Source organism: Phyllostomus discolor, chromosome 1 (genome assembly GCF_004126475.2).
Source record: "Phyllostomus discolor isolate MPI-MPIP mPhyDis1 chromosome 1, mPhyDis1.pri.v3, whole genome shotgun sequence".
Classification (NCBI taxonomy): Eukaryota; Metazoa; Chordata; class Mammalia; order Chiroptera; family Phyllostomidae; genus Phyllostomus; species Phyllostomus discolor.
Genome location: NC_040903.2, coordinates 208,735,378 through 208,760,346, shown reverse-complemented (window position 1 = coordinate 208,760,346; position 24,969 = coordinate 208,735,378). Strand labels below are relative to the sequence as shown.

Sequence of the window (24,969 nt, the reverse complement as noted above, 5' to 3'; positions counted from 1 at the left end):
TGAGTGTCCCCGGGGGTCTTTCCACACCGCCGTGCCGGGTCTCGGTGGTACCTGTCCCCCCTCAGACCATTCCTCTCGAGGGCAGGGACGGGATGGGGGCTTTGAACTTTCAAGAAGTGCTTATTGACGCTGCGGGTGCACATTTAACTTGTCTGTGTGGAGCTGACTTCCGGAAAAGAGCCGTTTCCAAGCCTTCTGGGCCGGCCTGATAACGTGCCCCGGACCAGTCAGAGTCGCTTCCTGTGCTTCTGAGCCCTGGGCACGGGCCAAACCCGCTGCAAGATCATGACCTTTGACTTACCTTTTCTTTTCTCAAGCTCGGACTCTAGGGGAAGTGCGTGTGTGTGTGTGTGTGTGTGTGTTCATGCATGTGTGTGCACGTGTGTGTGGCCAGCACAGCAGATTTACTGTCTCTGTTTCCACACTTTACTCTCCCATCCCAGCCTTCCAGCCTTTGCATTATGTGTGGACGTGGGGAGGAGGCCTTGGCATGGAGCCTGGACTCCAACTACTAAGGTTTTCTCAAAATATCACTTCTGCTAACTTGTTTTGAGTCCTTTAATCTCTGGCTTTTGTCATCTTTGCCTTTCAGTCAGGAGTTCCCAATAGCCAGGCCCGGCCCTCTGAACTGGGTCACAGTCAAAACAAAGACAGCGGAGGAGGGGGAGCCGTGGGGCCCGGAGGTAGAGGTGCCCAGGCCCACATCTCAGTCAACACTCAAGCCCCCACTGTGTGCCAGGCAGCCCAGGGAGATGCCGAGTCTGCCGAGACTGAGGTGCTTGGCCGGGCCGAGTGCATGCAGGGGAGACGTACCTATGGATTCAGTCCAGAAATCTGTGGGGAATTCCTGCTGTGTGCCAGGAGCTCGAGGGGGTGGAGGTCGGAGAGCCAGAGTGATAGGTGACAAGGATTTTGGTTTCACTTGGAGGGAGACGGGAGCCATCAGAGGGTTTTGACGGGAGGGCGACATGATACGACTTACATTTTAAAGCAGGTGTGGGGACAACTGATCACTGTTTTCTAGGTGAAGTGCGTGCCCCTCTCTTGTCCATCCTGCTGCGTGTCGGTGCCTGTACCCTGGCCACACCCAGCTCCGCCCCCGGGGCGTGCGGCCCAGCAGCTGCACGCTCTGGAGAAGCCCTCAGCCTCACTGGCCACTCACACCTGGCGACCGATGACCTCCAAGGCTCTGCCACTCTCACGGTGTGTTTGTATCCCCGCTTTCCGAAACGTCTGCTTCAGATGCCCTTTTCTCCCCTGAGGCCTCTTACATCCGCTGGATGTCCTCCTCTTACCCTTGCCCGGGACCTTGCCTCATTCCTTATTGAGGAAATGGAAACAATGAGGAAACCCGCTCGTTTCCGACCACCGAGTCTACCGCTTTCCTCCTGCCACCGCCCGGAGGTTTCAGTTCCTGTCCGAGGGCGGCAGCCCCTCCACCCTTGCTCAGAATCCCCCTGCTCTCGCCTTCTCAGGGCGTCGCTGCCGCAGCCGCTCTGCTCTGCTCTCCCCTGGGTCGAGTCTCTGCCTCTGTCTCCTCCTGGACCCCTCCCTTCAGCAGACGCTGAGGCCCTGGCCTTTCCTCCTAGAAACCTTCATTAACTTCGCCCCCTCTCTCTGCGCCTTTTCAGCAAAGCCTCTTGCAGAATTGTCAGGCTCCCCCAGCCGTGCTAGCCCAGCTTGTGTCCCTTGCACGCCCCAGAGACTTCGGCGCCAAGGTCACCCTCTGCTGTTGCCTCCGTGTTGCCAAATCTGATGGCTGTTTGCTGTCTTTTCCTCCTTGATAGTCCCGTTGCTTTGAACTCACTCGACCTGTTTCTGTTTCTGGAGACCTTTTATTCTCAGTCTCTGTAACGGACACGGGCCTGGTTTTCTCTCCTTGGACCTTCCCGCTCAGTCTGCGCCAGCTCTGACCCAGGCCCCCGTCCGCCGACGCGGTTTCCGGTGTGGACAGCGAACGTCATTCAGGTCGGTCACAACGGAGCTCCTGCTTTCACTCCTCCTCACCTCAGCAGACGGGCACATGGTACCACTGCTTGCTCCGTCGGGCAGCCTGGCACCTAATTCACCTTCAGCCCCTCCCCTTTCCTCATCCCCCCGTGCATCAGCTTCCTACTGGCACGTCACGGTGTACTGGTTTAAGACGACGCAGGTTTGCTTTCCCGCTGTTCTGGAGGCTGGAGTGGGAGATGGTCTCACTGGGCTGAAATCGGGTGTCAGCACGGCTGTGACCTCCTGCAGGCTCTGCATCCCGGCCTTTTCCAGCCTCACGGGGGGTCCAACCTTTGGGCGTCTCTGTGCCACCCCGGAAGAAGAAGAGGTGTCTCGGGCCACACATTAAATTACAGTGCAGCACGTAATCACTAACAAATCTCGTCATGTTTTAAGTAAGCATACAGCTTTGTGTTGGGCTGCGTTCACAGCCATCCTGGGCCACGTGCGGCCCTTGGGTCGCAGGTCGGGCCCCCCTGCGCCCACCCACATTCACGGCCCCTCCTCCCTCTTCGAAGCCAGCAGTTTCGCTTCCCCCAGTGTCTCCGTGACTGCCCCTGCGTCCTTCACCGCATCTCCTCTGACTGTGGCCCTCCCACTTCCCTCCTCTGGGGACCGAAGTGCCCACCCGCATAACCCTCCCATCTCAAGACCCTGAAATTCATTACAGCTGCAAAGCCCCTCTTGCCATGCAAGGTGACATTTTTGCAGGCTCCAGCAGTTGGGACATAGACGTCTGTGGTGGTGGGGTTGCGGGGGGGGGGGGGGGGGGCGCTAACTCTGTTTGCCGCCCCTCCAGGCCAGTCCATTAGTGAGTCTTGTTTCTTTTACTTCCAAACTGCCCTCGCTGGGGGCTTTTCTCCCTTTGTGCACCGTTTCTGGACTCTCACCCCGTTGTCGAAGTGTCTGTCACCTCTCACCAGATGGCCTTCTAACCACTTCTGCTCTTGCCCCCGCCCAGCTCCAGCCCGAGTTCCTTCCCCACACAGCAGACAGGGAGCTTTTTAAAACCTAAATTGGTATATTTTGTCCACTGCTTATGCCCCCCACCCCCGCCACTGCAAGACTTGCAGTTGTACTTAGAATGAATGCCGTGCTCTTTACCCCAGTGAGCAAGAACGCTGCTGTGGTCTCCCTGCGCCCACCCCTCTGCCCGTGCCCACCAGCTAGCTCCCACCCCAGGGCCCTCTGTGCACTGGACAAGGCTCTCCCTACGCCGTTGGCTCACTCTCGTCACCCAGGCCCCCTTGGAGACTCTCCCTGATCGGACAGCCCCATCATCTCAGGCAGCCGCCCGGCCCTCCCTGTCATGTTTTAGTTCCCTGCACATCTCTGACCACCGTCCGTCCCTTTCCTGGTCTGTCTCTTCGTCTCACCTGTCTGGGAACATCAGCTCCCTGCGGCAGAGGCCTGCCCAGTCTCCTTCACTGCTCAAGGTCCCTGGCGCACGCAGGTGCGGAGGGAATGCTGGTTGAGACCCGTGAGTGTGCAGAGTGCCATGAGGGTCGCTCAGGCCAGGAGAGCCGGGCGAAGCTTCTCCCAGGTGACCCTGAAATGCAACTCAGCTGATGCCCGGGCTTTAGGCAGGAGAAGGGAAGGAGGTGTAGCATGTCCCGGCAGGCACCCTCCGGTGAGACAGATGGCCACGGCCTGGGAAGGACGCCGAGGGCCTGGAGGGTGTGTCAGGAGAGGCTGGTGGCCCAGGGACAGCGGAGATGGGCTGGCGGTAGGAACCGCAGACTTGTGACTCCGTCACTTGGTTCTGAGGTGACAGACCAGGTTGTGTGAACCCCCATGTGGGCAAGCGGGCTGGGGGTTGCTGCAGGCTCACAGCACTAGGTGCCATGGCCGCCCCTCTCTTTTGGATCACCTGGTTTGTCGTCTTGCGTGGTAACGGGTGTGTGTGGTGGTCACGCCCAAACAGTGCAAAACGGCAGGTAGTGACAAGTAGCAGCCTTGCTGCATCACCTGTGTGTCCTTGGGCCTTCCACACCTGATCACCTGTGTGTCCTCAGGCCTTCCACACCTGATCACCTGTGTGTCCTCGGGCCTTCCACACCTGCATCACCTGCGTGTCCTCGGCCCTTCCACACCTGCATCACCTGCGTGTCCTCGGCCCTTCCACAGAAACACCACTCGGAGGACTCCCCGGGGTCCTTTTAGAGATATGTTGTACGTGTGTCTGCACATGTACAAGGCAGTTTGTTGGTTTGGGTTTCCACACGCAATCATGATGTACCGCACACGCTGGTTTGTGTGTCTGTCTGAGGCTGCTACCTTCTGCTCTGTAATAAACCACCAGAAGCTCAGTGCCTTAACGCAGCCACGTTTTGTTGTTTCTCACGGTTCTGGGCTTGTCAGGGCCTGCTTGTGCGTCCCCGGCCAGCTGCGGGTCACCTCGGTGACACTGCTGCCCGGCAGCCTGCTCGCCCCAGGCCAGCCCGAGCGTGTTCTCGTGGCGGCCACAGAGGAGCCTGCAGAGGAGCAGAAGCGGGCGAGCCGTTTCCCAGGTGCCGTGTGCGTCAGAGCTGTGCTGTCCGGTGGATCGGAGCGAGTCCTGTGGCCGTGCCCAGGCTGCGAGGCCCGCAGAGCCTGTGGAGTCAGGGAGGCTGACAGCCTGGGGCTGGTAGGGGGTCTGGCCACATGGACTTGTGTCTCGACCTGTCCCCTTGGCTCGGTGGGTGCACCGTGCCCCCTCGCGTGGGCTGCCCCACGGTCCATGTGACAGGCCCCCGTTACTCCCGCCCTCTGCTCGCAGGAGGCAGCTGCATGCAGCAAACGTCCCCATCGCCCCCTCGTGCTGCAGAGCGTCTGCATCTACGGGGCAAGTTGCTAAAACTGGAATTTCTGGGTCCGACGGCGCAGCACATAATTGTTCTGCAGGTGCCGCTAGGTTGCCCTCTGCAGCCACTCACACCAATTCACGCTCCCGCCAGCACTGTCCGACGGGGCCTGCTTTCCAGCCAGCACTGTTTGCTGGGCAGGGGGACAGCTGGTACCAGATGTTAAGTTACCTGTGACTCACAAGAAGCCAGATGACAGAGGGGTGGGGCCCCCGAGGTCCTACGGAGACTAGGAAACAGAGAACCTGGCCGTGTCTGCTGGGTAACAAAGGGGACGGCAGAACCGGCTGCTGCCTGAATAGGGTTTGTGTTTTTCCTCTTGGACGCAGCCCCAGCAGGGATTGTTTGAACAGCCCTAAATGCCTCTCTCTTGACATATAAACTGAGTTGTTGAGTTTTTTTTTTTCTTTGTATTGATATCAAGTACTCCCTGGAATAGAGTAGAAATGCTAGTTTTTTCTCCATCACCCAGTGGAATCTCTGTGTCAGCTGCTTATCCCGCAAGGGAGACAGCTGTGACAGAGGGTCAGTCACCTGAAGTGACAAAGGCCACAACCCATCCTTCCCTGGGGATCAGGAGGCCAAGGCCCCCTGGGCTTTGAGCTGGGCCAGCCACCAGGCTTACGGGATTGGGGCCTGTCGGCCTGGGGATGAACCCCGGGACCAGGGGCCCCGGCTGGGGGCCGAGTCCCACGCTGTCCTTAGGAGTGGTCTCTACCCGATCTCAGGCTTTATCTTGCTCCAAATCACCGGGGACCTGGTTTCTGCAGCCTCACTTAAACCCCCCCCTCCAAATGTTCGTGGGAGAGGTGGACACAGCCCTGAGCACTCCCTCGCCCCTCCCGTCTCCCCCCTCCGGGGCCCGGGAATCCCAGCAGTGGGGGCAGGACAGGGATGGGGAACTGTGGGTCTGGCCCTGCAGTGGAAAGGCAGAGCTGCTGGGCCAGGGGCACATGGCTGGTTGGGAGGGAAACGGGCTCCTTCTCCCGACGGCTTGTGCCTGGCAGGCCGAGGAGACAGCGCAGGGAGACGGCATGGGCTCAGTGCCCAGCTCCAGGACAGACAGCTCCGTGACCTTGGGCACGCAGCCGCGCCTCTCACGCCCGGATCCCCGCCTGTGAAACGGAGACCATAGCGTCACCCCCCTGGCGGTGTTCGGATGACCAACAGGGTGGTGGAAGCTGCTCAGCACGGCAGCCAGCGGGAGCTCGGGGCGGCTTGTCCTGAGGGCAGCACGGCGTGCGCACCCTCCTACGGGATCGCAGGCCTCCTGCGAGCAGGGATCAGGTCTGATGGGGCTCTCTGGCCCCCCTAGATCTGACCTAACTGCTCTGGGAAATAGTCCTAAGTGAATGAAAACAACGGTAGCTAACCTTTATTCAGACCTGCTTTGTACTGTATGCATTACAGGTATTATCTCTAATCTTCTGGTAGCTGGGCGAGGAAACCGAGGCTCAGAGAGGTTAGGTAACTCTCCCAGTGCCACACAGCTAGTAAGCAAAGTTGCTGGGATTCGAGCCTAGGGCTGCCTGAGGCCAGAGCTCTTTCTCCCACATTGTGCCGCTTGGCTTCTCCATTCTGGAAGGTGCACCGGCCCCAGCTGGCCGTCCTGCTGCTCTGCCCCCGGCGGTGGAATGCCCAGCTGCGCTCTGCTCTGTGCCCGGTGAGTGAGCAGGCACAGAGCGAGGAGAGACGGAGACTGCGGTCTTTCCTGAAGCAGATTTCCGGTGTGAGCGTCCCCTGTCCCCCCCTCTCCCCCCCAGGGGCACCGGAAACCCCCGAGGCCGTCCTGGGGCTGACCTCGTTTCTTACCCAGTTCTCAGGGATGGCTTTCCTCTGTTGTCTGATGTCCGAGGTCTTGAAAATGGTTTTTATTTAGAAATATATCCTGTCATGGTTTTGTGGTTGTTTCCGGGGGGAGGTTAAATTTGGTCCACCATGGCTGGAAGCCAAGAGTTATTTTATATTTAACTCTTTCATCTTTCTGAAATTAATTTTCCTGTGTGCCCCAAGGTGTCTTTTTCCCCTTGGGGCTCACGGTCCTAGCAGGTAGCCAGGCGCAGCGTTGGGTGAGAACAGCTGGTGAGGTGACGTCTTTTTCCTTTGTTCCTGGTGGACTCTGCACGGGAGTCCGTGGGGTCCTGGGCAGGTGTAGCTGGGGTCATGGGGTGTCGGGCGGGCCACCGAGCCACCTTCTCAATCAGGACCGAGTCTCGCAGCCCCTGCAGAATTGCTCTGGCGCGAGCTCCTTGATGGTTTAAGATCTATGCCCTGGGGGTGGGAGGGTGCGTAGCAGGGAATTCAGCTTTTCCAAGGAGAGCAAAGGAAACACAGTTTGCCTGAGAGATTAATTGGGGCCTGGAATTTCTTTAAAAGCTTCAGAAATGATTTTGTAGGCACCACGCTGAATTTTAAATTAGGTTGTAAGCTCTTGGCCCAGAGTGTGTGGCTCCTTCCAGAAACGGGGAGCTGGTCCTTGCCCACCTGGCGGGGAACGCCCACCTCCATCCCCCCTTCCTCTCCCCGCCCTCGTGGTCCAGCTCCAACAAACCCCTTAGGAGCTCCCCCAAACCACCAAGCTGGGCCAGACCTTTGCACATTCTGTTCCCTCTTGCTGGAATGCCTTCCCCACACTTTCCACCTTGTAGACACTCACCTGTCGTGTTCTTGGCAGAGGCCTCGCCTCCTCCTGCACCCACCCAGGACTACATGCGCCGTCATTAGAGCCACATGTGTTCGTTGGGCCTGGAGGACTAGACCCCCCATGAGGAAAGGGACTGTGTCTCCTAATTCGGGGGGGAATCCTCCTCCTCCCGACTGAGGCTTCCCCAGAGCCCGCCCAGTTGTCCTGACAGCTTTCGGCTTCCTCCACACCTGGGTAGCCAGACTCTAGTGCATCCCCCCAGGGTCAGGAGGTCATTTAGCTAAAAGGACGTAAAGCCCACCCTGGCCAGGTGGCTAACTTGGTTGGAGCATCACCCTGTACCCCAACAGTTTGCGGGTTCGAATCCTGGCCAGGGCACATACCCAGGTTGCGGGTTCAATCCCTGGTCGGGGCGTGTGCGGGAGGCAACCAGTCGATGTTTCTCTCTCACATCAATGTTCTCCTCTCACTTCCTCTTTCTCTAAAACCAATAAAAAAACATATCCTCAGAGAGGACTTAGAAAATAAATAGTAAAAGGATGTAAACCCCACATAATGCGACGGTAGTGGGTTTCACACTCCTTCAACTACACCGCCCTGCGCTGCAAGAGGCCTGTTTGCGAGCCTGGATGTGAAGCCAGCGAGCGGGACAGGCAAGGAGTGGGGGCTCTGGCTGCCCTGGCCCCGGCCAGCTTTTGTGGAGTCTGCGGGGAAACCATGAACGTGGGGGTGGGTGTCGGGAAGGTGTTCTCAGCCGGTGGTTCCCGGCCTGGAGCCTGTTTCGTGTTCGGGAGGTCCACTTAGGGTACCAGTTTGGCCACTGGAACAAAGGTCGGAGTAACAGTGACTTGGACGAGAACAAGGGAGGGGAAGCTAATGTTCCTGTCTTGTGGAATAACTGAGCAGCAGCAGCAGCAGCAGGCCAGGGCCTGGTGGCGGCTCCCGGGTGCAGGCGGCCGAGTCTCCTCCTGGCGGCGGCTCTGCCGTCCTCAGTGGATGGCCTCCGTCTCGTGGTCCAGGACAGATGCGCCATGCCCCCCAGCACGCTGTGTTCCAGCTGGTGGTGGGGTGAGGAGGCCCCGGAGGGCAAGCGCATTCCCTCTGAGGGCACAGCCGGGAAGCTGCGTGTGACGCTCCTGCTCACAGCCTGTGGGCTGTAACTTAGTCACATGCAGCACCTGGCTCCCAGGGAGCCTGGAAGGTGTGGTCTTTACCTGGGCAGCCGTGTGCGCCAGTAAGACTTGGGGCTTCTGCTGCTCCAGGAAGGAGGGGAGCACGAATATCCAGAACGACTGGCAGGTTCTGCCACAGGTGGGGTCAGGCCTAGCGCTGGAGGATGCGGCCCAATGCCCCGGCCTGTCCTCGACCGACCTCGCCATCCACCGAGCACCGAGTCCGTGCCGTGGAAACACGCACACCGGCTCTCCTGCAGAGCCTCTCGGTGCGGTCTAAAACGGGCAGACAGACAGTTGCCTGGTTTGGGGTGATGGAGGTTCTTGGGGCGGCTGGGGGTGGCTTGGGAGGGGGCATGTTGGGGAGATCAGTGCTGGGAGGACTAGTAGGTATGGAACAAGTGACGGCGAGTGGTGTTCCCCGAGTTCTGAAGCATTCCGGACGCTCCAGGGGTGAGCTGGGCTGGCGCATGCAGAGAACTTCGCCAGGACCTGTTTTCCACATCGAGGCTTGTGGACCTCACCCTGTGGGGCTGCGCTGAGTCGGGGGTGGGTGGGACGGGGACACAGGACCCAGCGAGTCCCCACCCTCTGCTCCCAGCTCAGTCTCTGGTCTCTGCTTCCCTCACGCGCACCCTGTTCTCCGCCACTGGGTTCCGTGTGTTTCCCGTGCCTTCGCACCTTTCTTACACCACCACACTCCTCCCTCAGCCTGGTGCGCCCTTCCCTCTCCTGCTGGCCAGTCCACATTCTTTAAGGCCCCCTAGGGAGGTGCGGTCATTCCAGACACGGCGTTTCCCCCCCTGGAACTCGTTAGCTCCCGTCCACACTCCTGCCGCAGTCGTGGTACTGTCCCCGTTTTATCAGTGGGGGTGTTGACGCACGAAGAGGGTGAATAACGTGCGCCCACCCCACAGCTGGAGAGAGGCCGCAGGTAGCAGGGGTCCTGGTCTATTGTCCTTTCTGCTTGCCTGCCGGGGGATTCTGCTCAGGGCAGCCACGCTCAGGTGCAGGGCCGCAGGAGTTTGCAGCAGCAGGGCGGAGACCAGAGCGGGATACGGGGAAAACGGGGACTGACAGGGAGTGGCGTGGGATGAGGGGAGAGAGGAACCCTCAGCTCCGGCGCACAGGGGGGCTTCCCTAGACTTGCCCCCAAGCGCTGAGGTTAAACCTGAGGGCCCAAGTCGCAGAGCGCCACACTGGAATTTAAATCTAGGACTGTGAACCCGTTGTATGTTATTTTATTTTTTGGAAATTAACAACACAGGAAAGAAATTCAGTGCACACTGGTCATTTTTCTAGTCAGAGGTTACCACTGGTAAAGTCCCTGTTTTCAAAGAAGACTTAGAGTTCTTTTCTGACAGTAATATAGAATGGTTCCCCTCAATAAAAGTAATTCTGGCTAGAAAGATGAGGATTTTAAAAATATCCCGAGTCCTGTCATTCAGAAGTTTCTGTCTTTTACTCCAATGTAAGATTCTCGGTGTCTTTCTAGGGACAGGGGCAGATAGAAAGGCGAGCCGCCATACCTCTCTCCGCAGTGGTCTTGCTCCCGTCCGACACGACAGCTCTCGACCACCTGCAGAGCGGCAGGTTCGAATCGAGCTGGGCTGTGGGTGTGCAGTCCACACTGGGTTTGGAAAACTCAACATGAGAAAAGAATGCAAATATTGCAGTAATTTAGAAATATCGATTACTCGTTAAAACTGATAATATTTTGAATATATTCAGTTACGTGAACTATATTATTAAAATTAATTTCAACTGTTTACTTTTAATATAACTACTAAAATTTTTAAAATAACATGCGGCTTGAAAATATTTCAATTGAACAGTATAGCACTCTATTTAAAAAAAAAAAAAAGGCATTAGTAATTATTTGTGGGAAAAAAGAGAACCTGAAGGAATTGTCAAGCTCCAAACAAACATTTCACCACGAGACATCTCTTCTTAGAAGAGTCCAATCAAGTTTTAAAAGTATTGGTGTCTGGCCCTGGCTGGCGTAGCTCAGTGGATTAAGCGCGGGCTGTGAACCAAAGTGTCGCAGGTTCGATTCCCAGCCAGGGCACATGCCTGGGTTGCAGGCCATAACCCCCAGCAACCGCACATTGATGTTTCTCTTTCTCTATCTCCCTCCCTTCCCTCTCTAAATAAATAAAAATCTTTAAAAAGTATTGGTGTCGTGTGTGTTTCTTTTAACCCATATTCCAGGGTTTTGAAAGATGAGGACATGGCCCTTGGAGGCTCCTCCCAGTCTCTGATATGTTGTTGTCTTTGCATTGTGTTGGTTTGTAACAGTCAGATTCTGTCCGCAGCAGTGCTGCTTGGAAGCAGTTGGTGCTCCTGTGTGTGGGAGCACCCTGAAACTCACCAGCAGGCTTTGCCTGCCGCCCTCCACCCCTGAGCCCGAGACTTCTTTCTCAGCTGGATTGCAGTTCTTCCGGGAGGAGGCCGCTCATCGCCTTCGAGCCTGACTGGTGTCCTGCTGGGTCCAGTCCACCCAGGCTGCACTTCGTGTCCCCCTGTCCTCTGCGGACATGGCTTCCTTGTCTTCTGGCGGCCGACTCTGCTGTGGGTCCTGCCTGATGTTCTCGGCAATTTCTTTTCTGCCTTTTCTTCTTGGGCAGCTAAAGAGTTCTTGCGTTCGGCAACTTAACTCTTCCAGGTTTTGGTGTTGTTCAGCATCACCCAGGACCCTAGGTCTTATCTCTAAAGGGTTATTTTTGGCTTCCCAATACACAGACAGAGGCGCCGCTAAAAACTATTGAATGTACTTTCGGCAGCCTTGGGTCGCTGACCAGGGGACTTGGAAAGGCTCTCGTTGCAGCTCTTGGCCTCTGGTGGACCTGCCCCCTGCCCCGAATCTCAGTTAACTTTAGATTGCACAAGTGATAGACACACCTGTGGTTGTTGTTGTTCCCCCCCAGGACCAGAAGATCCTTACTGGCCACTAACCCCAGCTGAGGTTCTTTTTCCTGCATCACAGTGGGAACTGCTAACGTGGGTCTGAGGCGTCCCCCTCCAGACCTTTTAAAGCTGCCCTCACATTCAGTACAATTACGTTCTGTGCCATCACAGCTCAGGCTGGCGTGTGAATTGTTTGGGTTTGTCCGGAGCAGCCTGGTTTCCAAAGAGCTGCTGCTGGAGGGAGCCTTTCGCCCCGTTAGCCAGCCAGCGGCGACATCGAGAGTCGTGGCTGCGAGTGCTGTGCGCTCAGGAATAAAGGCCCCACGCCGCCACCCCCGGCACCCGCGTCTGCACGGCCTTGACTTTCAGACACAGCCAGACCGCCTGCATTCAGGGCGTTTAGACACAATCTCGTTTTAAGAATCTAACTGTACAAGACATTCTGCCGGCTCCTATCCGTGCTGAAGGTCGTGGAGCACAGAAGGGCGAGGGGCTCCCCGGCATGACTCTCGGAAAAGACACAGTCCTGGGTTTTGTGTGTGTCTTGTGAAGATCACACTGAGTAAATCACAAGGCAACTTTGTGTTTTTTTTCTACTGAACTACAGCTCGCTCCGGGTTATTGTGTATCCGTCTCTCTCGATTCAGTGATTACATGACAGAGGATGAGAGTGCTTGAGCCACCACTTGTCTGAGTGGGTTTGAATGTTCTGGAACATTCTTTGCTGATGAACGACCGCAGTGTGAGACGGTGCCCCCTGGACCCCACCGGAGGCTACAACGTCCCGGAAGGGCCTGGCTGGGGGCGCGCAGTGAGGGGGCGGGTCCCAGTGCAGAAACCAGCCCTAGCCCCCGTTGACCGTCTCACGTTGCCCTTCGTAGATGACATGGCGGAGCTGCTCCTCGGGGAGTCGAAGCTGGAGCAGTACCTGAAGGAGCACCCGCTGCGGCAGGGCGCCAGCCCCCGCGGCCCCAGGCCCCAGCTGACCGAGGTCCGCAAGCATCTGACCGCCGCCCTGGACCGAGGGAACCTCAAGGTACCGTGGGCCCCTGGGCTGAGGGGGCTCCTGGGGAGTTGCTGGCCCCCTCGTCTGAGTGGCGTGGTTGTGGGCGATGCCCAGGGATGCCTGAGCAGTGTTTGGAGGGCATCCCACTGCCATGCTGGTCTTCTTGGACTCGGGCGGTTCCCTGTGCGATCCACGGACCAGCCCCCAGGCTGGCCGAACACCTCGTGGGGGCTTCCGGCTCAGCCGAGTCTCCCTGTTGAGAGCCTTCAGCGATCTCTTACTTTGAAAAGTGGCACTAACCTTCCCCAGGTGCTTGGAATAAGCAGAGGTCATGTGTGACCCAGAGCTTGGCCTCACACCCTGTCCCACTGCAGGAAAGAGGGGGTGGCACGGGGTGCCACTCACTGCACCATCTCCTGCTGAAACCTGTGGTCCCCAAATGTCCCAGGCCACTGTGGCCCAGAGCAGTGTGGGTGTCACACCGGTGACGGCAGACCCGTACCCTGGTGTGAAAGGGGACTGGGACGGGAACTTCCCCTGCAGGGTGATGACCCTGGTGGCCTCCCCCCTCCCCCCGCCCCCGCCCCTGCCCCCCAGGCACAGGAAAGCCGGGGTGCCACCCATCCGTGCAGCTGCCCTGTTTATATTCCGAGTGCGTCTCCTGCTCTGGTCTCTCTCGCTTCCTGCCGACCCCCTTCCATCTCACCTCCCCTTGCCGTGCCCCCTCCCCACCATCCTCACTAGCACTGCCTGTGGTCACTGCCGCCTTCAAGAGGGGGCCGAGACAGCCGCCCAGCCGCGCCCTGCCTGCCTCCCTGTGTGCCGTCCCTCCTGTCGCAGCTCTGGGTCACAGGACCTGTGCGCCTGTGAGCTGAAACATCCGGCCTTGTGTGGCTTAGGTTCCGAGGAGAAGGCCTGGGAGAGGGTGATGAATCTGTTTCCTTATATAGAAGCCCGGGCGGCCTCTCCTGCCCCTGCTAGGAGTGGGGGCAGGGGCAGCCAGGAGTCTGAGGCTGCTGGGTGTGGCCTGGGGAAGCTGACCATCAGGGGGACAGTTGGAGCTGGTGGCCTCTGGGGAGGGGACCCAGGGCCGGTCACCTTAGCGCGATGGGATGACCCAGGGAGAGCAGCTCGCCCCTGGAAAGAAAGCAGCCCTGGTTTTTGCCCCCGTTGAGAAAGACCCTCTCCTCGGGTAATTTGGGATACACTCCCAGTGAGCGCAGTGGGCACCACCCCCTAGGGTGCCTGTGGAAGCTTCCCTTTTGAGACAAGCACTTACAGGTTTTGTCCATAAAGCATTCCTTCTATTTTCACCCCAGCCGAGCCCAGCCCAGACGCCTGAGGGGAGCCTTGGGTTTTTTTTGTTTTCTTTCGCCACAGCTTTATTGAAATATAATTCACGTGCCACATAATCTACCCATGAAAGTGTACGATTCGGTGGGTTTTAGACTATTCAATGAGTTGCGCAGCCTTCACCTGGATTTTAGACCATTTTCTTCATCCCCCACGTAAACCCCCAACTGTTAACAGGCTCCTCCCTCTCCCACCCGCCCATCCCGGGCCCCCATGCTGCCCCTGGATTCGAGCGTTCTGGCCACTCCGTGCTCACCAGCCCTCTGTGCCTGGCCTTTTCACCGGGCCGAGCGTTCTCGAGGTCCGCCCCTGCGGCGCTGTCTCCGAGTTTCCTTCCCCGCTGTGGCGGAGTAATATTCCGCCGCGCGGCTCCACCGCGTCTTGCTCGTGCGTCTTCAGTGGGCGGAGGTTTCGGTTGTTCCCACTCTGGGGCTGCCGTGAGCAACCTCGCTGTGATCAGGCACGCGCGCCAGTTCCACGTGGGGCGCCGGGCTTGGCCGCAGGTGGCCGGGCCCCCCAGGCAGCATCCCCCATCCCGTGGTAGGAAAAACGAGTTTCCTCTCCTTTTCCTTCTAGTCAGAGTTGCTGCAAGAGTCCAATCTGATCCTGGCCAAGCTGAACTACGTGGAAGGAGATTACAAGGAAGCGCTCAACATTTACGCGCGCGTGGGCCTGGAAGACCTGCCGCTGGCGGCCGTCCCTCCATACCGGCTGCGGCTGATGGCGGAGGCCTACGCCACCAAAGGTGAGAGCTGCGTCGTCTGCCCCCGGGGGGCAGCCCCGGGGGTTGTGCCACTCGGAGCCAGCAGAGGCTGCAGGTTGACCCCTTGCCCTTGGCTGGTGATCGACTCCGGCGGCCCCCAGCAAGGTCCCCGGGGTGGGCCCCCTGCTGGCATGGGATCATTTGAAGCCAGCCACACGTGGTGTCTTCAGAGCCCGAAGTCTTCAGTTATCAGTGGAGGAGGTGAAGGGAAAACATTTCAGAGAAGTTTCCTGATAATTAATGTGCAACCTAAGCAGGGACTTTTCTTGGTGTTTAACATGCGGCAGAACATTTGCAGGGATTCTTTTTATGTGGCCACTTGGCCACATGTCTGACCACATTTCTGTTCATTGCTGCCACCCCTGTGTTCATGCAGGGCTGAGTGGATGTCGGCCATCAGTGCTGAACCGTGTGCCCAGGGCTCGGGGCAGGGAAGGAAGGGTGGCTGCCACCCTGGCTGTGACGGAGGGATTTGTGACCTAATGGGAGAGAATGCAGCCCCCTAGAAAGAGAAATGACAGAGGGGCAGGGCACACGTGTTGTTTGACTTCTTCAGGTTGCCACTGCCTCCTCTGTGACCTGGGTGCAATCACGGTCCCCTCATGGAGTCGTGAAGGTTACGTCAAATCACGTCTGCAGGGCACTCAGCACAGTACCCGGCACTTACTAAATGCTTACTGAACGGTATTTTAGAGTGTCAGCCCCAAACACGGGAGCAAGTGGTAAAAGCTGGGCACAGGTGACAGCTTTTCTGAGGGGAGGTCACTGCAGGTCAGCAGGGCCGGAAGGCTTCCTGGAGGAGAGACACTTCAGACTTTTCTAAAGGCCACTGTAAGAAGTGGACCATCGGAAACAGCTCCTTCCTTCCTGCCACCTCATGCCCAAACCAGGCATCGTGACTGACTGCGGCTGGCCCAGAGGCCAGGGGCCTCGGGGGGCGGGGCTGACCCTCCGGAACAGCGGTGAGCCGGCCACTTGCGTAGTGCCGGCTGTCTCACTTGGCGTCCCATGCAGCGGTGAACAAAGACCCAGCTCAAGGCACACTGGAGAGCTTTGTGGTGGCTGCAACATAGTCCCCCAGTTGCCTGGGGAACCCCGAGTGCTGCCAGGTTCGTCTCATTAATCTTGTCATGTTCCCGTGGACTGTGAAAAGATGCTGTCACTCTTGACAGGGCGTGCTGGCGGTTTCACAGGCACAGTCCTTTCAGGCTGTCTCCGGGGCCCTGAGAGCGCCTGGCCCGTGTCTGCCTCTGTCCGAGCCATGCGGTGTGCTGGGGCCTGTGCCACACGGCTGCCCTCTACTCCTGCTGACACTCAGCGGACCATCTCCCATGCCTTGGGCTCATGGGAGCTGTGTGTGTGTGTATGTGTATGATTTTGGGCCAGGAATGATATCCTGCAAAGACAGCAGAGCTTCCTCTGGCAGTTTCCAGTCACCTGATTGACGTGAGACCTGGTAGATCATAGCCAGAAGTCAGTTTGCTAGTGAGGGCTGGGGGACGGCTCTAGGACCGCTCAGCATGGAGAGCTCAGGTCTTAGTATTGGCCCTGAGACAGCCTGTCTACAGATGGCACTGCCAGCCTCCTCTTACGGCTGCCGTGCAAAGGGGGCAGGGGACACAGGAGGCCTGGGCCCTGAGTCTGTCCCTGGGTGATACGTGGTTAGCAGCAGGTCCCCAGCCATGGGGCTGAGGCACCTGGCTCTTGGGGCACACTGGCTGGCTCATGGGAGACCCGGCCCTGGCTGGTTTCCAACTTCTGTAGACACACGTGGAATCACACCCACACAGGGAGAGGGAAGGGTCACTTTTGCCTGGAGGAAGTGGCCTGCAGCCCCCAGGACCCCGGCTGCGAGGGCCTGGGCGGGCCAGGTGAGAGGCCGTGTGCACTGATGGTTATGAGTCCCGGTGCCGAGTCGCCCGCCAGGCCCCACTCCCACCTCCGCCGGGTACTGGCTGTGGGACCTCGAACAAGCTCTCAACGTCTCTGCACCTCCGTCTCCCCATCTCAGGCTCTTGTTGGGTTGTCGTAAAGATTACGTGAGACGGTGTATGTTGAATGCGTAGAACAGTACCTGGCACATAGCGAACATGACGTAAAAGTTAGCTTAAAAGGTAAGTGTCTGGTGGGGGGGGCACCAGAAGTGACTTAAAATAACAGAAAATTGCCCCTCCCATTCACAGAAATGCCCACAGATAGGCCAGCTCTCTGAGGAGCTCCAGAGGCTCTTGGCCGAGCTCTGTGTCAGAATAACTTTGGTTTTCCTTTTTTCAGCAGGCCCTTGAGAATTTTTAAAGGGTGATTGCCAACAAAGATCTGATGAATGTTAGTGTCCAAAGTACCACATTTTGCGTGTATCAATGTGCTCCCATGTGTAATGCACACCCATGTTTTTGGCCCAAATTTTCAGGGAAAAAAATCTTTAATTTTAATTTTTTCATTCAATTATTTATTTATTTATTATTATTTTTAAAGATTTATTTATTTATATTTATTTTTAGAGAGGGAAGGGAGGGAGAAAAAAGAGAGAAAGAGAAACATCAATGTGCGGTTGCTGGGGGCCGTGGCCTGCAACCCAGGCATGTGCCCTGACTGGGAATCGAACCTGCGATACTTTGGTTCGTAGCCAACACTCAATCCACTCAGCTACGCCAGCCAGAGCTCAATTATTTATTTATATTTAGAAAGAAAACTGATTATTGTATTTCAGGGTATTATTTTGCATACACATATTGTTATTGCTTTCTAGAGTTACACTTTTAACGCATAGGCATAAACAGAAGAATTAAAAACATTTACATAGGTACAGAATTAGCACTACCCGTGTATAATGCGCATCCTTACCTTTTCCTTAAAAAATCTGGGCGAGACCGTGCGCATTAGACACGGCACAACACGGGTGCTCTTCTGGCACCAGCCGTGAAGCGCCGGCCTGCAGGCACCTGGGGCGGCGCCCGTGCAGTCTGCTCGGGGTTGCCAGCGCTTCCGAGTTAAATGGCGGCTAACGTTTCCAAACTGGGAACAGTTAACAATTTGGCTTTCTGTCTTCTTGGGAAAGGGGGGAAGAGCTGTCCCTCCATTCTCCCAGGGTGAGACCAGGCTGGAGCTGAGCGCAGCTGCCCCTTGGATGGCCACACCCTGCCCCCCCCCCAGCCCACCTCCCTCCCCTGGGCCACCTGTGTGCTGCTGTGGGCGGTAGCCTTGACCTGCACGTGCTCGTGGGTCGCCTAGGCATTTCCACGGTCTCCCGAGGCCTGACTCACCCAGGGCTCTCAGCCAGACTGGTTCTTCCAGCCATGCCCGGGAGCTCCTCCCCCTGCCAGGTGGTGAGCCTGGCTTCTTGGGAAGCAGAAGCCACCATCATTCAGTCACGGGGAATCTCCCGTGGGCCAACCCCACGTTAGGGCTCTTCTGCCTCGTTCGTCCTCCAGTTCCCTACGTGACAGTCAGAGGAAGCGAGACTGGTAAGGTCGCTGGGAATGACGCCAGGGCCTCCTGTGTGCCCGGCGCTGTGCCCTTCACTTGGGTGTCTCAGCCGATTTTCACAAGCACCCTGCGAGGTGGGCGCTGCTCTTCTTTCCATTTTATAGATGAGGACACCGAGTGCAGGGAGAGTGGGTGAGCTGCTGAGGGCGCTGCAGCTGGGAAGGGGCAGGGGCAGGACTGGCCTCCGAGGTGGACCCAGGGCCCGTGCTCTCCTGCGGGGCGGCAGGCGGGGGCCGACTGGGTCTGAAGAGGGTTCAGCCCCTCCAGGGTGCATGTTCCGGTCACGTGCTCCATTGGCCTGTCGGTCCGAGCTGGCTGGCTGGGGCCAGGTCAGGTCTCCTCGGGCAGAAGGCAGTCGGGTCCCTGGAGGACACCCTAGATTTGCACCTACCCCCCTCTTCTCAGCTCTGCCCCCCTGTTTCTGCACCGGAACTCCTTGCCCTTGGCCGGGCATCTTCCTGTAAGTTGTGTCCCTCAAGGTCAACGTGTTCCGTCTTCTCTGGAGCCCCCTGGGACTCCCCCGTTCAGAGTCAGTCACGCTCAGGACCAGTGTAGCCCAGAGCGGCGGTACTTGGGACTCATCGGAGAAGGAGGGGTGCCGTTATCAGACATACCCGCTGGTGAGCGAGCTCCTCCAGATGCAGGGCGTCCCACCTTTTGGAGTCTGTGCACCACACCGGAGGAGGAAGACTTGTCTCGGGCCAGACGTTAAGTACATGGTGACGCATAGTCACAGAAAAGTCTCATAATGGTTTCAGTAACTTTACATTTTGTGTCGGGCCGCATTCGCAGCCATCCTGAGCCGCACGTGGCCTGTGGACCACAGGTTGGCGCCCCCCACCCCGCAAAGGAGAAGGCTCTGTTTTGTCCGTTTGTGATCCTCAGAACCTAGCACGTCTAAGGGGGGCTCGACTATTGAATGGAACGTGTAAAACTTCCCCTGCTCGGGTTCCTGCTGCGATGCCCGTGGTGTGATTCAGGGGGTTCTGGGTGTCCTCGCTTTTGCCTGTCATGGTCAGATGTGGGTGGGGGGGTTTTTGTCTGTAGATGACATTCTGAGCATACTTCGATGATTCAGAGTCACCTCTGCCAATCGAGGAACACCTGTAGGAGCATGATGGCATCTCCCTGGGACAGCACGTGGCATGGGTCCCTGTCCTAAAGGTGGCACGTTTCAGACCCTGTTGATCCCCGGGGAGCTCCTATGTGGATCTCAGTCCCTGCCCCCTCCAGCCCCCAGCTCCTCCCTCCCGTCTCTTAGACTTAAGTGGAGAAACAGAGAATGAGAATAGAAGAAAGGAGAAGCTCTAGCTTCCAGCGGTACTGGGTCAGCCAGGTGAGGAGAGACCTTTGCCCTGGGGTGCAGAGGGAGACAGCAAAGGGAACCTTCAGATACCGAGTGGCCACAGACGTTCTTTCCCAAACGAGGAGGCTTGGCTTGGGAGCGTTGGACACAAGGCCACTGTCTGTCTGGGGACCTAGGTCTACAGGACGTGGGGTAACTTCCTCAGCTAGGACAGTGGCAGCTGGAAGTGGCTTGCCTTCCTAGAGGCAGCCTCCGTACGTGCCTTGGCGTGCACCCCATTGTGACAGAGACCAGAGGGCACAGGCTGCAGTGTGAGGGGGCCTGGCAGCTGTCCGCCTGGTCCAGGCTGGCGGGCGGCTGTGCTCTCTGAGGCTCCGCCCCCTCCCGCACCTGCCGGGCGCAGTCCCGTCTGTGCAATCGAAGCTGGGTCGCTGGGATGTCTCAGCTCACAGAAAGAGGAAGAGAGCGGTGTCCAGGGTGAGCGGGAGTGACACACATAAGATGTAGTGACAGTTCATGGGTAAGAAGTTACTGTAGGGCCACAGACACCAGGAAACCTCTGTTCACAATTTAGTGTATTTCTCTATGCTGGCCCCATGTGTGAATTTTTAAAATAAAAATGTGATTATACTGCATATGCTGCTTTGCGACCTGCTTTTCCCACTTCACTATAGCTCATAACACTTTCCATGACAAAAGACACATTTGCGCATCGTTCCAGCGGCAGCGGTGCAGCATTTCATTGTGTGGATGAGCTGTGACGGTGAACTCAAAGCCCCTGTTTTTGGGCATGTAGGTTCTTGTCAGCTTTTCACCGTGGCCCGTGAGGCTGCTGCGACCAGCGCCTCCCAGCCCGGGCTCTGGGGCCTGTTCCTGATGCTTTCCCCCGGAGGGCTCCTCAGGGGCGGGGTCTCTGGGGGGCGGAGGGGGAAGGGTTCCCAGGCTGCCCTGCAGATCCGCTCTGCCTAGCGGTGGAGCACCTGTGTGCTGTCCTGGCACCGTGTGTGGGGCCAGCCGCCTGTCATTCCCGCCGACGCCAAATGGCATCCCTCTGATGCGAAAGGGAGCCTTTATCCTTCAGTTTTTTGTTGAGTATGGGCCATTTGGAAGATGAAGAAAAACATAAAGCAGGAAATAAAATCAGCCTCCACGCTGCCATTTGAGCTAGTTAACCACTTTTGAAGATACAGATAGTTATAAATATCTCTGTGTACCATCTGTGTATGTCTATATATATCTTTATATATTTAAATTATATTTTAAATATATAAATATACATCTCTATTTAAATTATATATAAATATATTTATATATCTAAATATATCTATATGTTTAATTTATAAACAGAAAGACATTTGTATAATATTTTATACATGGTTAGAGTTATTCTATGCGTACTGTTTTTGTGCTCTACTTCTTCGCTGCGTGTGTGCATATGTGTGCACGGTTACTTTTCCACGTCAGGAGGGACTTTTGGAACCACTGTCATGACTGCACAGCGGTGTGCCTTGTGGGTATTTTTGAGTCAGTTACCCACGGAACAAATGTGTTATTTCAGTTTTTCGTGTTACCAATATACTCTAGCTTTTTAAAAAAAAAAAAAAGATTTGACTTACTTTTAGAGAGAAGGAAAAGAGAGGGAGAAAAACATTGATGTGCATGAGAAATACCTATCGGTTGCCTCTCGTGCACCCGCACAGAGGACCTCGCTCACGACTCAGGCATGTGCCCTGACTGGGGGAATCCAGCCTCTCGGTTCGCAGGCCAGCACTCAGTCCACTGAGCCACATCAGCCTGGGCTCTAAAGCTTTTTTTAAAAAAAGCTTTATTGAGATATTCACCTATCATAAAGTAAAACCCTTTACAGTGTACAGTTCTGTGGTTTTCAGCATCTTCAGAGCTGTGCAGCCGTCGCCGTGATCAGTTTTAGAGCATTCTCATCGCCCCAGAGACAAGCCGTGCTCCGTAGCAGTCCCTCCCATCACCCGATGAGTGCCCAGCCACGGCCACCCGCTGAGCTCCTTTCTGTCTCTGTGGGTCTGCCGCTCTAGACGCGCCGTGTAGATGGAGTCGCAGAGTCCGTGACGTTTTCTGTCTGGCTGCTGCCACTTAGCACCATGTGTTCAGGCTTCCCCCGTGTTGCAGCCTGTCTCTTTCCTGTTCATGGCTGAGTAATATTCCACCATGCAGATATGCCCCATTTTATTAGGACCTGCACCAGGTGGTGGGAATGGGGCTGTTTCCACTTTCTGGCAATTATCAGTCACGCTGCTGTGAATATTTGTGCATGAAATTTGGCGTTGATATGTGCTTCCGTTACTCTCCGTTGTGTACAACTCCGTTGTGTACTCCGGGAATTACTGGGTCACGTGATAACTCTGTGTTTAACTTTCTGAGGAGCGACAGGCTGTTTTCCAAAGTGGCTGCGCGACTCTGAAGGTTCTGGTTTCTCCACCACCTTGTCAACACTGAACTGAATTTGATCTTTCGAACACTGTCATCCTAGTGTGTGCGAAGTGGTGTCTGTCTCATCGCGGTTCTTATTGGTATTTCCCCAATGACTGGTGGTGTCGAACGGTTTTTCATGTGCTTATTGGCTGTTTCTGTGTCTTCCTGGAGAAATGTCTGTTCAGATCTTGTGCCCACTGTTTTAGTTGGGTGATTTGTTTTCTGTTACTGAGTTAGACTAGTTCTTTATAGAATCTAGATACAAGTCCCTTTATAGACACATGTTTTTAAAAATATTTTCTCTCATTCTGTGAGTTTTCTTTTTACTTTCTTGATGGTGTCCTTTGAAACACAATAATTTTTCATTTCAATTTATTCCGTTTTTCAGTTTTTTTTCTTTTATTGCTTTGGTGCTTTTGGTATTGTATCTAGGAAATTATTACCTAATCAAGGTCACAAAGATTTATTCCTGTTTTCTTTGAGTTTTATAGTTTTAACTCTTACATTTAGGTCTGTGTCTCCTTTAAGTTCATTTTTGCATATAGTGTGGGGGAGGGGCCCCACTCCGTTCTTGTGCATGTGGGTATTCAGTTATCCCAGCACCGTTTGTGGGGAAGACTGTTTTTCCCCATTGAATTGTCTTGACACCTTTGTCAAGTCAGTCAAACACGAATATGGATGAGAGAGTCATTTCCAGACTCTTGGTTCTGTCCCATTGGCCCGTGTGCCCACCTTGCGCTAACACCCTGCTGTTCTTGTCGCCGTGGCTTTGTAGTGAATTTTGAGATCAGGAAGGGTGAGTCCTCCAGCTTTGTTCTTTTTTAAAAAAGATTGTTTTGGCTTGTATTGGGTCCCTTATGTTTCCATATAAATTTTAGTATAGAATGGTCAATTACTGCAAAAAATAAGCTTGCTGGACATTTGATAAGGATTATGGTAAATCTGTAGATCAGTTTGGAGAGTTCAGCCATCTCAACAGTATTAGGCCTTCTAATCCATGAACGCGGGTATCTTTCATTTCTTTTAAAGAATGTTTAGTAGTTTTCAGTGTACAAGCCTTACATTCCTTTGGTTAAATTTATTTCTTTTATTCTTTTTGGTGCTATCATAGTGAAATCTTTTAATTAATTTCATTTTTAAATTGTTCATTGCTAGTATGCAAAAAATACGACAGATTTTTTTACATTGATCTTTTATCCTATAACCTTGCTGACCTTATTAGCTCCAATAATTTTTTGTAGATTCTTTAGGGTTTTCTATATATAAGATCATGTCACCTGTAAATAGGATTCTTGTCCTTCTTCCTCTCCAGTCCGGATGCCTTTTATTTCTTTTTGTTGCCTTGTTGCACTGGCCGGAACCTGCAGTACAGCCTTGAATAGAGGTGACCAGAGCAGAGGCCTTTGTCTCAGGGTGAAGGTTTTCAGCCTTTCACTGGTACGTACGATGTCAGCTGTGGGTTTTTCAAACAGGGACTTTATTGGGCTGAAGAAGTTCTTCTATGTTTCTAGGGGTTTTTTTTGCGTGTTTTTATCATGAAAGAGTGTTAGATTTTGTTAAATGCTTTTTCTACTGAGATAACCATGTAATTTTTGTGCTTTATTTTCCTACTATGGTGTATTATATCTTTTGATGTTCGTATGTTAAACCGGCCTTGCATTCCTGGGATCAATCCCACTTGGTCATGGTACATACTCCTTCTTACTGGGAGTGTTGCTGGGCTTGGTGTGCTAGTATTTTGTTGAGGATTTTTACATCTATACTCATCATGGAGGTCGGTGTGTTTTTCTTGCGATGTCTTTCTCTGGTGTGGGTACCCAGGTAATGCTGGTGTCACACAATGAGCTGTGAAGTGTTTCCTCCTCTTCTGCTTTTTGGAAGAGTTTGTGAAGGACCGACGCTGATTCTTGAAACATTTGGTAGGACTCACCGGTAATCCATCTGAGCCTGCACTTTTCTTTGTAGGAAGGTTTTTTTGTTTTGTTTGTTTTGTTTTGCCTTGTTTTGTTTTAGTTACTCATTCAGTCTCTTGCTACTCTGTCCCTTGAATAGAGTTTGACAGCCTTTCTTCGTTCTCCACTTCCTTCTACATGGCGTCTTTCCACTGGGGCCCCGAGCCTCCTGGTCACAGCAAAATGTCCTGGTCCGAAAGGATTTAGGGTGGACGACTTTGAGGAGCAGTCCCTATTTCTTCTATGGTGATACCTTGAGTAGCAGCGCATCCCGTGTTATAAAGTAAGCTCAGTTTAGTCAAAGGGAAGCAGCATTTCCTACATTTGCAATTGATTGACAAAGTCAGCCTGGTGGACGAGTGCTTTTTTTTTTTTTTTTTTTTTGCAGGAAACTGCCAGCCATTGCCAGTGTTGAGCAGGAACACTTAATTAAGTTTATAAGTGAGAAAGATTTTTCTGCACAGAGCGGAAAACAGATTAGAAGGGATTAAAGATTATGGGGCTGGGGACTGATTGGGGAGGTGAGCTGGCTTTGCCTCACCCCCCCCCCCCCCACCACCCATTGTTCTGCATTCCAGGGGGTCTGACTTGTGCAGGCTCACGTCAGCTTGCCTCTGCCTGGGCTGGACCGGCAGGAAGCCCCGGCAGGAAACAGGAGGGCAGGAGGGGAGGGAATCCGGGCTGTTTCTCCTTTACTTCAGGCAGCACCATTGACAGCAATGTGGTCTCTTCAGGTGCTCCAGCCTCGGTCAGACAAACCCTCCCCTGGGGTCTCAGCTTCCCTGAGGGAGCCTCTGCTGGCCTTTGTTCCCCACCCAGTGGCTCCGGCCCCTCCCTTTGTTCTTTCCACCCCCGGGTGGGCTAGTGGCCTCCTGCTGTTGCAGAATTCTGGGGTGCAGTGCCATCCCGTGCGTCTTCTCATCTGTTTCGTCCCCGGTGCAGACAATTCCATACGTTGTCTGCTTTATTCGGAAGAACTAGATTGATTGCTTTGCCCTGGCTGGTTGCAGTAGCCATGGAGAGAGTCTGTGCTGGAGAGCTGGCGTGGGAAGGTGGTTGAGGGAGGGAAGTGACTGAGATGTTTTGTGCAGCTCGCT

The 24,969-nt window shown here is 55.1% G+C and overlaps 1 protein-coding gene across 7 annotated transcripts in view; it reads left to right on the top strand.

Annotated features, from left to right (window-relative positions):
* The window catches only part of TTC7B (tetratricopeptide repeat domain 7B), a 215,640-nt gene that overhangs the window by 10,716 nt on the left and 179,955 nt on the right, over positions 1 to 24,969 (top strand). For all 7 annotated transcript variants that reach the window (XM_036013158.1, XM_036013163.1, XM_036013151.1 and 4 more), the window contains exons 2-3: positions 12,440 to 12,594; positions 14,494 to 14,662. In XM_036013158.1, the coding sequence (XP_035869051.1) occupies positions 12,440 to 12,594; positions 14,494 to 14,662 (324 nt within the window). The remainder of the gene's footprint in view (positions 1 to 12,439; positions 12,595 to 14,493; positions 14,663 to 24,969) is intronic.